General features: G+C 37.0%; 1 protein-coding gene across 3 annotated transcripts in view; it reads right to left on the bottom strand.

The window, feature by feature from the left end:
• The window catches only part of LOC116162894 (C3 and PZP-like alpha-2-macroglobulin domain-containing protein 8), a 239325-nt gene that overhangs the window by 104033 nt on the left and 119435 nt on the right, over positions 1 to 15857 (bottom strand). For all 3 annotated transcript variants that reach the window (XM_031476652.1, XM_031476654.1, XM_031476653.1), the window contains exon 3: positions 9455 to 9630. In XM_031476652.1, coding sequence (XP_031332512.1) covers positions 9455 to 9630 — 176 coding nt within the window. The remainder of the gene's footprint in view (positions 1 to 9454; positions 9631 to 15857) is intronic.

The raw sequence follows: 15857 nt of genomic DNA, 5'->3' as shown, positions 1-15857 counted from the left end.
AAACCGCGAATTCACGTCCGATGCTTCCCAAACTGAATTAGGCAATAATTATTTCAAACTTTAAAGGCCTAAAATAAAACGTAAATTATTAAACCCTCGAATTATTAATACCCCCCCTCGTTTTGGTTTGAACCAACTTACCGCACAAACAGCGGCCTGCCTTCCGATTTTTTTTTATTTTAAACGGCTTATGACGTTGTTTATAATTAAAACGAATTTAATTTCGTATTAAATACTATAGGTACTCGACATAATCGGTACTAAGCGCACAGCAAAATTAAAATGTCCTTTCGAAAACCCACAAATGATTACAATATCCCCAAGGTCCCGCTATAATCTTGCAAACCAGTCTACCTATTTACGACAAACAATTTCAAGCTATACGAGGGGCATTCAAAAGATGTAGGTACAAATTAGACATGATCTGTAACAACTTTTGATTAATGCCAATCTGTCAATGATGACAGGAGTCATTATAGACATTTAACAATGTGGCAGGTGCGGCAGGTAAAGTGCCAAGTGCGGCCGGTAAAGTGACAGGTGCGGCCGGTGCTGCCTCTGTCATGGAAACTAACACTTTCTTGACATAAAGTAGGCATGAAAATGAAGGTTTCATGACGATTTTGGGTAAACAATTTAACGTGCTTATTTGTGCTTGCTTTGTATTCATTTCTGCTAAACTTTCCCCATCTTGCGCGTCTAAATTTTAGGATTTTGGGTATGTATGCGGTTCCTGATTTTGGAATGTTTGCAATATATCCTTTCCAAGAAAGCGCACCCGTAAATTGAGGTGCCAAAACTTAGATAATGAAGATCGGCTGCAATTTTTGAGTCGTCGACGAGAAGAAGAAGAAGTATCAAATTACCCAGACGTGCAAAATTTTAGAAAAAATACTAATATACAATGAATAGATATCTGCAGACGCATTATCCAGACCATTTTTATTCTCCGGCCAAGAATTGCAGATATAATTTTATTTCGGAATGTTCAAAGGCTGGTCATTTTCACGCAGAACACGCTGAGACGTAAAATTTTATGGAGATCATAATATTAATCGTTTATGGCATCTTGGAGTGTTGACATTCTTTTACAAACATTTGATGTGTGATAAGTATACAATAGCAGTTTTATGGGGGGTAACTGCATGTTCAAAACCACTTAAGCGGTTCCGGTGACATAATTTGCATATCTTTTTTTAAAGAAAAATAGTATGCATAAACTGTTCGATAGTATTGTTCTTAAACACAGGAGAGTATCAAGAAAATTTCTTAAGATCTTGAGTATTTTATTGTCAGGCAAATATTCCAGTTGGGATTTCATATGTTTGTTTAAGATTGGTCTAGGTTTATACTGCAGAAGGTCTTAAGTTGTTCTATACTACTCCAGTATTGACCTACGAATACGCAGGAAAACGTAATTCGTAAACGTAATGCTCGAAACTCGTCTACAGATATTCCCATCTCTGTCACAGATGAAAAATTCTTACTTTAGCCCAGGTTCGAACACCCGGCTATGTAGCCCAACGCTCTACCACTGAACTACATTAAGATTAATTAAGATTGCTTAACTTTTGATACTGAGAATTACATTTACACATGCACAGGCTAAACGCCCGAAAATTTGGCGTAAAGAAATATGTACGCTCTCAAACCGTCGCAAAATAAGAGCAAAAAAGCCCTGTCTTCTCGTTGTCTCCAGTGTTTAAGGAAAAAAAACACTTCCACCATAAAACAAATTCCTTGCATTTTAAAATAAATCGCCAATCACAATTAGATTACATAGATGCCGGCCACGACGGAACGCGACAAACTTCCCCACTAATTCGTAATACCTGCATTTTTTATAGAGAAAGAGCACTAAATTTCGTATAACGATAAAAGTTCTTATCGCAACAAGCAAATAAAACACGTAAATTAGACAAGATGTGTCTTACTTTACTTCCAACACCTTATCTAAATTGAATTGCAAAGCAAACTATTTGAACAAGACCTACGTATTTACAAATATTTCTAAAAAGAAAAACAAACACTGAGACACAAATAAGTCACATAAACCAACTTTGTGTTGAAACCATCATATTTGCACTTAAAAGTTAAAATTGTATCACATGAAGGGTGTCCGAATTATTATTGTTAAAGCCAAAATAACGTTTGTATGGCGTCGTTTACACCACAATACTTACCCAAACGCATATGCAAAGTCGCAACTTTTGCGAGTTTTGTGACTATAGGTTCTGAACGGAACATTTTGAATCCTTAGATTATTAAAAAAAATTTGTTTTCCTCTGCCATTCAATTTGTGGATGTTTTCCAAAAGAAAGTTGGGACTATTACCTAGTACCTATATACGTTTGTCCGTTTTCATCTTCGTTTGCAGGATACAGTTTCCTACATTAGATATTGAATTGGGTTACTTGTTGAGAATTAATTTCGGAAAATGGTTGACGCAATTTGATTCAGTACATACCAACCCACGCTTCAGGGTTACTTTGATTCAATTAGTTGAACTTGGAGTTATTCACATTAATAAATTACCAATGTTCCGCAGTTGGTAAATGTCAAAAATGCATCCTTGCAACACTGTCCTACTCGCTTGGAAATGTATCGCAAATCGGCTAAATCAGATAATAGGTGTACATACATCAATCCATGAATTCTTATTTCTTTAATCTACTTGCACAGTTTGTGTATCCCTTTAACCATTGGTTACGATATTACTGTGACCGCAATATTAACCACTAAATATTGACTTTCATTAAATGTAAGACACAATTCATTGCAATTAAGTGAAAGGTTACATAATTTAATACATTAACTCTAAATAAACCCCTACACGGCCTTAACTTATGTGTAAAAGGATTAGTCTCGAGATAGCGAAACTAAGTGCTAAACTACTTTATTCGCAATTTATCGACAAAATCCCACTCGGCATTAAATAAATTCCTAAGTATAAAACCAAAACTTTCCCAAAGCACCTGCTGACTAACAAAAATACCACCGCCATAAAATATTAGAAATTGCTGAAATGGGCGATTGTCAGGTGTTACAGTTACCAACCGGTCGTTTTGTATGTGAGGACGCAGGGCCACAAGATTAAACTAATTAACATTGGGATTAAACCCCACAGTGACTTGATTACGTAACATATCTATTAATATCCTAAAGAAAAACGTTAGAAAACCCTCATGAACATTAAATAAGTTCCATTCACATCTCAACAGTGGATAAACCACCTAAATAAAATAAGACTGTAATGCTGAAGGGTACCTACGCCCTACATCTACAGTGTTGTACCACAGAACTTAGAAAATACACATTCTCGAAAACAAAACGAACAAGATCGCTTTTTTGTAGTTAGGTGTGCCAATGTAAGGATATAAAGTTGAGGACAATGGTGCTTAAAACGTGAACAAAAAGTAACCCTTAAAGTGTGTAGCTTGTTTTACGAAAAACGAAAAAAGCTCAAAGTAGTTCCATTTTCTCTATTTAACGAGGCAATTTCGTTTCACTTGCAATCCACCTAAAAACTAACGCTACGTTAATCACGGACCAATTTGCACTCGAGAATTTCTGCTTTCGTCAATAGAATTTAGCAGAAACCGAGTACGCTACAGGCTGTAATTGAATACCGACAAAGCCAATAAATTACAAAACATTCGTTTTATTCGCGTCGAGCGAATTTCTAGCGTAGAATATCTATGTTAAATTATAATTCGTGGAATTGAGAGTTATTGAAGGAAGGGGGTAAAGCACCGCGATTAAATTAATAGAGCAGTAAATTTCGAACTCGCATTGAACAAGTTGTAATTTTTACAGGTGCGTAATAGTAGATAATTAGATTTACAAAATCTGTATTTACTCGTACAATTTAATAATCCTGGAAGCCTCTGTGGGTACAAAGTTGGTGAATTAATTGATAATTAAATACGAACTAGAACAGCTTTTGGTCTGCGCAACTCCGAAGTTATTGTAAATGTCTTATATATTTTCTTAGAAGGGCTTTTTTGACGGTACACCTCATTTTCGCGAATTACATACAAGCTATCGTTTTCGACTTTTGGCTAATTCGACATACGAAACCCGAAACATGCGAGCGGAATGAGAATCAAATACACCATAAAGCATCGACTCCAGATTAAGCACGTACGGAAGTATTGTGCCCGTCCCAAACAACCCCCCTTTGTATAAAATTTCATTTACGAAACACGGTTACTAATTATTTTACTAGTGATTATATTACGTTAAAAATCGGAGAGTGCTAATACTTAGGAGTGGGGTACAACTAGTAGTAGGTACCTACACGAAAATATTGAGTAAAGGGATGTTTCAAGATTTTTAAAAGAAACCGAAAGTAAAGTAAAGTAAAGAATTTTTGTTAATAAGGGTAAGATTAGGTTTCTGTGTTTAAAATTGGCATATTCATATTTAAGGTTGTGTTAATAATTATACAGGGTGTAGCACGTAAACCCCCCGGATCCTAATTTCTATACCATAAAAGATACGAAAAAGTCTTAGAGCAAAATTGTTTACATTTATTGTCGCCATATTTGTAAAATATTTTTGATCACCACAGCTGGCGTGCTGTATTCCAGTGGCGTATCAAACTTGCGTTATACATGATATACCCATATCTTTAATTATTTCGCTGTTATATAATTTTAATCCGTGCGATTAGTTAACCAGGCTAGACCTGAGTTCTCACAAGAAACACCGACCATAATAATAATGATGTTCAACAGATGTTTTTCTACTTCACGTTCGAAATGAACCTATTTCGACACGCAAACGCGTATCGAAATGAAACAACTTAAATGGAAATGAAGTAGGGCTGTTTTGCGCTTCGAAGTTCGTACTTACTGATTAATGACATTAGGTAAACACTTTCGCGCGCTAAATGCACACACCTACAAAATGACAAAAATGTCAAAATAAGGTAAACGGTACATGTGAAAGAAACATAATTTTAATTTTTACTATCAAATCTACAATTATTATACACATTTATGGCAACTGTTCAATGCGTTTGGGCCATAACGTTAACACCTGGAATATTTGTTGCGACGAAATTGTTACCTCCTGTAACTGTTTCTCTTCGAATCTCCTTGACCTGATTTGCACTAAATTGTGTGTTAACCTTATCAAGGATACGTGAACATCCTGGTATTTCTAGAAAGTTACGTAAACATTTTCAGAAATTGTTTGTACTTTTTGTTCTGTGCACCAGTCTTGCAACACTTTATACCTCTATTCGTAAACTTTGCGGGATTTATCTGGTAATAAATTTACTTCTGCATTTTTTTGCTAATTCTCGCACCTCTGGCGGAGTAAGGTTGATTTCAAATCCTTCGTCGCTCATTTTGCGAGGAAAATTATTCAATTCGCCCTGCAACACTTTTTACTTCAAATTCAATTTTGAAGTTTACAATTTGTTTGTAACAAGTAATGCCAACTTCAAAAAATGAAAATTCCCAAATAAGACATTTTACTATTTAAAATAAGCATAAAAGGAGGTAAAATGAGTGAAGTAGAAAAAATAGCATAAAACACTCGTTACAGAAGGCACTTCTGGCACTCGTCCGTTCGAACACTCGTGCAAGAATAAGCGCCTTCTGTAACTTGTATTTTAATATACTATTAATACATCCAATTACAGAACAATTACAGAAATTAAATATGGCATGATTGAAAAATAAACATAAAATAATATAAATTGATCTTGATTCTAGCGTTATATATAGCGTAGATTTTTAATGTATGGCATGCGGCCTTTAAATGTTTATGTGTATAGAGCCCCTTTCCTTTTAATAATATACCAACAAAGTAAACATCGATAAAATAGCATACCTACTACTGCCTTATAACCCGCCCATTTAGAAACTCGAAACTGGAATGGCATCGCCCGTAAACAAATGTTGCAAGGGCATCGTGACGAAAGAGATGGGTAAAGGTAGTATTAGGTACCTACATCGTGCTTCCTAGGAGAGGCTCCAGTTTTTATAACGCTTTGAAGGCTCTTGGAGATTTTTTGAGACTGTAATTGACTATTAAAGCTCTTACAGACAGTTAAAGGATCCATGACAGCTAACTTAATGGCTCTTCAAGGTTTGATTTACAAACACTCTTAAACTACGTGTCAACCACGGAGACTTGGGAATACCTTTGGAGAAACATAGAGATGCTCAAATTAAACGACTAAATCAATATCAAGTTGAGGATCTCAAAGACTATAGTATTTTTTTGTAAGATCCTTTAAGGCACTTGAGTCCACTCCTTCAGGAATGTTAAAATGACTTTAAACATAAATCCTTTATGAAAACTTCCCAAAAAAATCGACTCCTATGGTTACATAATGCAATCCAAAATAACTTATATTTATCGATGAGTGAAAATTTTTTTCAACCGACAGTTTGGTTTTCTCCTTTGGAAGGATATCAGCAATTTGTAAAATTGGATGTTGGAACACCTTGTACAATACAATCGGACATTTTGCCGGGTAAAATTTGGTTACTCGTTAAAAATGAATCTTGATGTATGACAATTTGGATCCGGAACAAACGGTGCTTCAGGTTTCTCGAACTTTAATAGTTGACATTCGGAATAATTTACCAATATTCCGCAGTATGGAAATATCCGAAATTACCCTTATAACTTAGGGTTTTGCAGCCAACAAAAGCAGAAATTAATTGTCTTTGAACTTTTTATCGGTTGCCGTTTAATTAGAGATTTAATAAACCCTCGTATACACAACAGATGTGGATAGTTTTGATTAACAAACTTGTTTTTAGCGCATTTTTGCAAATTTATTTGTGAAAAGTAGCTTTTAATCTTTGGCTGGCTGGCTGGTTGGCTGGCAGCAAATGTGGGCGCGTAGAAGAACTCTTGTAGAAAGGCAACGGGTGTACGTGTATCTACAGGGCCGTGAAATTTGTCAACCTTAGGGACATGGCTACATTATGTGGGGTTGGCGACATCTGGGCGTCATCCTCGAGCGTAGTATACTAACGTGAAGGTTTTTCAGTTTTTTCCTATCTTCTACTACAGTTTTGGTCCGATTCTTTTCAAATTTGTGTCGTCGGAAAGATGTTGTAAACGCGCACAACTCCTGCGTGGCGGAATTTTGTTTTTTGTCCTAGGGGCGAAATTAACGACCTTTTGCGAGGCGCGCGCGCGCCTTCGAGAACTAGTCAACTTCGGGCGCCTTTTACCTTCCGTTGCGAACTCACGCGGTTTAACGTTTCGTAAATCTCGAATCGCTGTCTCTCTTTCTCGTGTCGCCAATAGAAGTGAATTGCGGGTGAACGGGACGTCGGAAGTGGGTACCGTCAAAGGGAATGTGGTAGCCCGCGACACGATCTTACTGATGGTGTAGTTAAATCTTCAAACGCGAATTGCGGGTGAATGGGACGTCGGAAGTGGGTACCGCCAAAGGGAATGTGGTAGCCCCCGACACGATCTTCCTGATGGTGGAGTCAAATCTTCAAACGCGAATTGCGGGTGAACGGGACGTCGGAAGTGGGTACCGTCAAAGAGAATGTGGTAGCCCGCGACACGATCTTACTGATGGTGGAGTCAAATCTTCAAACGCGAATTGCGGGTGAATGGGACGTCGGAAGTGGGTACCGTCAAAGGGAATGTGGTAGCCCCCGACACGATCTTCCTGATGGTGGAGTCAAATCTTCAAACGCGAATTGTGGGTGAACGGGACGTCGGAAGTGGGTACCGTAAAAGAGAATGTGGTAGCCCGCGACACGATCTCACTGATGGTGGAGTCAAATCTTCAAACGCGAATTGCGGGTGAACGGAACGTCGGAAGTGGGTTCCGTCAAAGGGAATGTGGTAGCCCCCGACACGATCTTACTGATGGTAAAAACGTTAAAAGGGAATTGCGGGTGCACGCGGAAAGTGGGAAGCGGTTAGTGAATGTAGTAGCCTTCGACAAGATCTGTTATTGATGGTTGAGTCTAAAGTGGCTAATAGAATCTGCCACACAAAAATGCGCTGAAGTCCCTTCGATCTCAAACGAGGACTTTGATAATTTTTTAATTGCCTTTCTGCTCCAAATCATCCGCAATGGACGTTTTGCACCTTTAACTTCAACGCCTTTGTTTAAATGATAGCACGTTAATCCGATAATATTATGACGAATTTGTTCGATTACGGTTTAACAAATTACACTTCGCACCAATTACGGTTGAAAATTATATCAGTCGTCTCCGCTACGCAATTAAGTTCCCCTTTTTGCATAAAACTGCCACTTATTATTAACTTAGTTGTAATGGCAACTTGTCAGAATTTTAAAAAGCACCCCGACAATCATTTCGTCGAAGCTGGTGCCACAACTTTCCGACATAGATTGGCTCCGAATGCTTGGCCAAGAATTCAATAAGGGATCGAAAAATATAGCGCTCGATCTGAATAGATTCGCCCCGAAAGTCTGGCTAAGAATGCCTTTCGCCCACCCAATTTTTACTTATGTACTCGCCGAGTTCGAATGATGAAACGATCCCAACGAAACCCATGCGTTCACTCTTTTTTTATACATACGTGAAGGTACAGCAGACCGTCTCTCATCGTCCGTGACGACAGTTTTTAGAACCGGCAACACTGTAGCATTATCTGCTTGAGCACTCGTTTCTTATCTTAACGCACTTTACTTTCTCGCATGTTAGTTCGGTTCCCTTTCCTTATGAAGCGATACAATGGCGGCCATAATGCAATTGAATCACATAACCAGTGTTTGTATTGACTCGTCGAACCGGCTAAAAATTGCATTAATTTTTTATCATAGCGTACATAATAACAAGTGACTCGCGCCCTACTATGCACATTGAGTCTTCTACAATTAAAATGTGACAGTTAACGGGCGATCAAAAATGATTTGCTGTCGAGTCGCCTTTGGAAGTTTAAGTTAAGTACGATTTCCCATGTAAACAAAAATTCCAAAGGTGACTCGACAGCAACTCATTTTTGATCGCATGGTACTTGCGCTGTATGTGTATGAATTGTTATTAAAGTTCACACACCTTAGATTAGTGCAGCACAATCAAAAATTAATAATTATAGAAAGATAAGCAACTGAAAGATTCTGTTAACATTAGATTCAAGGCGGTAAAGGAGTTCTAAAACCGCAAAATAATGACAGTAAAGGATACAATTAAACACAAACATAGGAAAAAAACTAAACACAAGTGTAACTCAAATAGCACCTAATACTCTTTAGGAACTCAATCCCAAATTTGTAATAAACATACAAACTTTCTTGCTTTCACTGAAAAACTTGTACATCTTTAAATCTGCTTGATCCCGGTTTCTAAAGCTGTGACAGCGATGTAATCGCGTCAGTTCACCGCGACGTTTGAGATAAATTGGTCCACTGGACCACTAACAGCACATTCAGCAACTTTTAAAACCTACCGCCACCCCCATAACGTTTTAACTTAAAATCGTCGCTTACCTTTAATTTCTTGAGTGGTTTCAATAGGCTGTCGAAAGCTGTCTTCATCACTCGAATCCTGCGACAATCTTAACGTTACGTTTAACGGACGTACACTTGTCGGTCCATGTAGCGTGACGAAAACCGCAGTTGTTTTCCCAGGCACCGCCAACTCAGGCGCGACAACTGAGAATCCCCTGAAAAGAAATTAGGAAGTGTTAAGAAAATACAAACGCAAATCGCAGTTTGTGATTTTTTGCCAATTCTAGACATCGGACTGGTCTATGCTCGTAAATTTTTCGAAGAAGAACGTAACAAGAATGTAGAAAACAAAACCAAAGTGGCTCTGGAGATATTTGTGTAAACAAAGACGGATGAGTTCGGATTGTTAACTTGACACGACGCTGCTTTTAAGCTTCTTATCCCGTTTCGGGGGTTTGATATGTCACCTTTACGAACGCAAAGGAATTTTTTTGTTCAATTTCGCAAAGGTAGAAAGAGATTGGATACCGTTTTAGAAAATTAAATTACATGGAGCCCTATACCGAAAAAATCAAATTACTAGATTTTATCAAAGGAGGACATCATTTAAATAATAACTTTTTAACTACAATTTAAAATGGAAGTATGTAACTAAATTACTGGTAGTTCTCGTTCTGTATGAAAACATGCAAATTGAAACGAAAGGGAATTAATAAATGAGAACTTAGTTATTTTCCTTTGTAAGGCCAATGCTTTTTGATGATGTACTCACTTATTCAGCGAAATATATTCGCTTAACAAGCAACGTTATCCCTTTGAATACTGCAGTATGGGCTTAATATACAAAATAATTGAATTATGTAGGTACCCATCGCGTTTATACTCTTGTACCGTTTGCCACATCATTCATCCTCCAGGGCTTATAAAACATTGTATTTTGTGCAATTTTGTGTTAATATGTTACATACAAACTGTAGTATTGATGTTTGCTTTGTAAAAAATTCATTACAATGTGGTCACGTGACTTCTCGTTCAATCCTTCACGTGACCTTCACACCAGATGTTTATGCCTTTCTTCTGTTCTTCACGCCTCGTTCGTCTACGTCACGCTACCTTTTTTCTTCCTTGGAACTTTCCCCGCGCCTAGTTGATTTCGAATAATACCTTCTAAATCCTCTGCTTTCGTACCTCTCCCTTTTGTCATCTCTTTTGTCCAAACCTTTTTCACATTATCGTCACTCCCATACACCTTCTTCTCCTCTTTGCCTCGCCTATTTATCCATCATCTACTACTCCTTTGTAGCTCTTTCATGCGTCCATTTAAGATTAGGCCGTTCGAAACTGACGGAATGTATCTGACTCTCAATTCAATGTACCTACCTCGCTGTGCCAAAATTTGTTTCCATTGCGTGACTTTGCTATTTCTGGTTCCAAAAAATTACCGCCAACTTCAGGACAGCACCAGATAAATTTCCAATACACTCTCATCGATTTCACAGAATTCAATTTACTTCAATGCACCAAAACCGGTATGAATTGTACCCGTGGCCTTTTCTCTAAATCCTGTTCCCATTGATCACGTACACTTCACCAGAAATTTTGAATGCAACTCCTCCAGAATTCAATCTACCCCAATGTACCAAAATTCGTTGTAAAAAAATCTGGTGCTGAAACAACAAAGTTTCGAGTAGATCTCCGAATGGACGTCCTTCAAAGTTCAATGTATCTCAATGTACCAAAACTCGTTTTCATTCTTCTGGTATCTTTGCCGTTTTTTAGAAAATCCGGGTGAAAACATTACTGTATGAAAACATCCAAACAGTTAATGTACCTACTACCTTTAAATACGTGAGACAGGGTAAAAAGGAGGCTACTATTGTTAGTTTGCTACGGTGAAAGAAACGTGTAAATTTTTACGCTTACGGGCGTTTGATACGTTTAATTTTCTTGAAGACGCACTTCATCAGTTTCGAAATAAAGTGTGCTAAAGAAGTTATTCAGTCTTAATAAAAGATTTCATTATTGTATATCGTATAGTGACATTGTAAAAGTTTGTGGAAAGTTTTTTTAACGGTTTGAACGAGTAAGAACGAGTGGGAGTCAACATAGCAGTTGTCTCCTTAGTGAAAGTTTTTAACATCAGAGCAGACGCTGAGAATTGTTTTCATCTTGTTTATCAAGCTGTTCGAGTTATTGGGTCCAGTTTCTTTAAAGACAAAGTGAAGTTTCCTGAAGCTGTCAGCGAGTGTTTTTGTGTGTCTTTGATAAGTGTGTCTGAATATCGCCAACCATTCACGACCAGCTTATATATTAAAAGAAAAAGATCCGTGAGGGGTATTATGTCCAAACAAGCTTTATAAGCTTCTCTTTCTTTTAGAAATACATTTTTGTCATTGTTAATCAATTAATTATGTGCTTATTCGAACCTATTGTGCGACCCGGATAGAGTGTTCTTGCGCAGTAAATTCTTTGGATTTTTCGGAAGTTAACCGAGGTCCCTGAGTCTACTAGTCTTTTTAGAAGATGCCGGAAGTGTACCAAGAGAGATTATAAAAATTCCAAGTTTCAATTTTGATTTGTTTGAGCTAGTTGGAGAGGTGTTTTGTGGGCGGTGTAGTTGACCGCACGCCATTGCAGGTAGCATTATTTATTTAGCGCCCAACGTGGGGTGACAGAAATATTGGTATATTTTACAATGAAGATCTTGATACGTTCTTGCAACGTATATCTGGCAAATAAATTTAACGAAAGATATAAAAAAAATAGCTGACAGATTTCAGTTACCTTTTGATATGCGTGATGAAAAACCTACCTGTCGCATTTGGACGGTTACAAGCGAAAGAGAATTGAACTGTTTTGTAGGTAATTGGTTTTCTCTAAGGTTTGCGTGAATCGTATCATTCTGTATAAGGCGAGCGGTAATAAATAAAAATACAGCAACTTTCGACATGGCAGCGTGATAAAAAATAAATTGTTTGCAGAATCGCGAATACCTTAGAATTCAATTCAATATAGTCCGTGGATGGCCAATAATACCAAGTACTTTCATAGGCATTCTTTGACAAAGAGCTTCGTTTAAAATTGTATTTTTATGATCCACACGTGCGAGAGACTCACTTTTAAAACTCATTGTAAAGGCATTATGGGTTTCCGCTTTTCTTGTTGTATGGTGCTCTAAAAGATACCTATAATGTGATTTTTATGGTCTTTAAATGATGCCTGCATTTTCCAAAATCAACAATTTGATCCATATTTACGTAACGTTATTACATCTTCGCATTTCTCTTCAGGGAGCGGGTAGATCGAGTTTAATTTAAATTTGATCTTTGGCGAACCAGAACGGTTGGGTTGGGGTAAGTAAACGAACCTTCATTATTAGAACAAATTTACTAAATCGTTTTAAATTTTCAATTGTGAGTTCAATTTATTGCAATAAATATGATAATTGATATCGTTGGAAAAAAGGAAAACTACGTTCTGTCGCAGTAATTGTTTTACGATATTTCATTCAGCGGCGGAAATTGGGCATGACATCAGGACTGCGCTTTTATTACAAGAATGAAATTGTAACGGGAAACATTTATGTAAACGTGAATTGTCTATCGATTTTGTTACATTTAATAGTTTTGTAATTCAAATGTTCATGTCAAAACTAATTTTCCTTTTCAAAAATGCCTACAGAAATGGAACTTTATCTATCCAGTATTCTACTAAAAGTGATCCGAATTAGACTAAAAATGCTTCCGCTCAAAGTTTAAAAGTGAGTTCCATGATAATGTAAGCTTAATTTAATTTTCATACTCCAATACCGGTTCGTGAGTTAATTTTTCATAACCGAATTATTTTTGTGAAGTATGAGAAGACGCTTCAAGGGCTCTCATTTCTGATGCTCTCAGATCAGTCGGTCATAAAATTGCCCCAGCAACAAGCTCGCTTATAATAATCAGCAAAATTTGCTTACAAGGTTTAATCTCTCGTACAAGTGCTAAGGGAAAGCGGAAACCACTTTCTACATTGATTTTACTGCTTTTAGTTTTTCTTGTGCGTGCCACTTGAAAGGGCGTAATTTATAAATCGCAAAACTCCTTTTTTGTGGGTGAAGGATTTACTCTCGCACTCCAAGCCACTACTATTATGAATTCTATCGTATAACAATTTCCTGTACAGAAATGACTAACAATCCAAATCCGCTTGTGTGGTCAGGAATAATTAAAAAATAAACACAAACACAATGCGAAATTAATTACGCCTTAATAGTCACAATTCTAAAATCGTTTTACTGTGAATATACCAGAGTAAATTCTGTTCGACTGTCTGTCCGTCCGAGACCTCACCACATGGGTAGGTGGTCGAGAAGAAATAATAAAGATGTCTGTGTCTGCGCATGCTCATTTCAACTTCATTAACCCGCTTCTCGTGCGGTTTCTGTCCGTTTACCCGAGGATATCTCAAAAAAGGATCGACCGATTATGATGACATTTTGCAGGTAGATTCTTGATCAAATTTGTAGATCGGAGTTCGTGAATTGGCAATGTAGCCCAAAAAATGCGGAAGGCCCTTGCGACATCTCCGCTGGTTATGAACCGAATTGAATGATATTCAATATGTGTATAGCTTTAGTCATGTAATACGCAATGCCAAAAGTTGAGTCTAATCGATTCAACATGTCTGTTCTGTGACTTTTTGCCATCTCTGCTATTTCTGAACCGTATATTGTAAACTTTTTTATTTATGAAAGCATTTAAATAAAATTTGATACATACCTATGCACTTGGAATAAAAAAATATCTAACACTAATTTCAAAATTTGGCTTTGCGCATGCGTTATGTCAACTTTCTTATTAATTCTTATCTTAAGATATGCCAAAGATGTTTTACTACAGATACTGTTTCAAAAATGAACTTGATCACTGGCCGGAGTAATTACGATCGGAGGATTGAATTCAGGGAATTAATGTCACAAAGAAAAACATATCATATTTGTTATCTACTTCAGTTATTAAAGGTCTGTATGGCGCAGTGGCGTGGAAGCTCGACTGCAGCACTTTAGTATCTCTGGTTCGGGAATGAATATTTGTAAATGTATAGTGGGTCAGGTTGGTAGAGTAGCCTTTGGCTGAAATTCCGCCCACTTAAAAAGACCAAAAATAAAATAAAGGCATATTATTATTATTAGCTTCCTACCGTGAGGTAGGTGGCGATGACCGTTTTTTGGACATGTTAAAATTTCATTAAATGTTAACGTGTTAGATCATTTTAAGCAACTTTTAAAGAATAAATTTTTTCATCAGTATATGTATATGTGCGTACGTACGTTTGTCAATTTTCCGAGATAACGGCTCGACGGATTTGGTTCTAATTTTGGATATGTATGTTAGGCATACGGAAACGTGAAATAACGGGCCAGATTTTAGGAATAAAATTTTGAAGAGTCGCAAGAGCATCGAACTTTTTATTTTTCTCTGTACAACGTACAAAAATTATGCCATGTTTTATTACAAAAAAAAACGGGGGAAAAAATGTCAACATTGAAAAACTAAAACATTTTTTTCCGCAAAACGGTTATTTTGATTTCATTAAAATTTTGGCAGTGCACATTAGGGATAAAGCAAACTCTCAAAAACGTTTTTTTTAATAGCTCATTTGAGCTCGGAAGTTGCTCTGTCAAGAATTTATCACCTCGTAATTATTAATTTTATTTATTTATTTACTATCAACGGGCTTACGCCCAATTACAGAGTAATCCGCATAATTCTTTTTAGAGGTGCCGGTGCAAAAGGTCTTAAATTGTTTTTATACTACTCCGGTATTTACCTTACGAATTAGGAAAACTGCAGGAAAACCTAATTAGGAGTAGCCGGCCGAATGCTCGAAACTGATCTAAGGAAATTCCTATCTCTGCCAAGCCCTTAGGTTTTCTGCTTTATAGACGAGTGTAGTTATTGTCTAAATGGTCAACAAGCACATCTGCAAATACTAGACTAATTATAAAACCCAGCTGTTCTAATTTTTTTTGCGTAAAATTCAATGTTGGAGCAAGTTCTCATGGTAACAAGGTTATTGGGTTGATATTCTCAGCAGAGAATTTAACAGGTGAATTGTACCTACGCCCATTAGAATGAATTGTAGATCACCTTATCACACAATATTGCGAAAGCGAAGTGGGTTGTAATTGAAGTTATACTTTAATAGATTGTATTGTCCGCAAAAGCCATGATTGGCCAAATCGGCGGTATCCTAGTAAAATGGAATGGCAGAGGGCGCCCAGCAGAATCACTAGGTATACAATTTTGGACAAAACTGAAGAGATGATGAATCCCACAACAAAGATATATTTTCCAGCAAAAATCTTCCTTCCAACTAAATTTGCAATTTTTTATATCACATTAAAAAATTCGCCCGGGTGAATTCGCCCCCGAAAATCCAACTCCCTCACCGAAAG

This window comes from Photinus pyralis, unplaced genomic scaffold (genome assembly GCF_008802855.1).
Source record: "Photinus pyralis isolate 1611_PpyrPB1 unplaced genomic scaffold, Ppyr1.3 Ppyr1.4_LG2, whole genome shotgun sequence".
Taxonomy (NCBI): Eukaryota; Metazoa; Arthropoda; class Insecta; order Coleoptera; family Lampyridae; genus Photinus; species Photinus pyralis.
The sequence above is the reverse complement of the archived record's forward strand: the minus strand, read 5'-3'. Positions and strand labels throughout refer to the sequence as shown.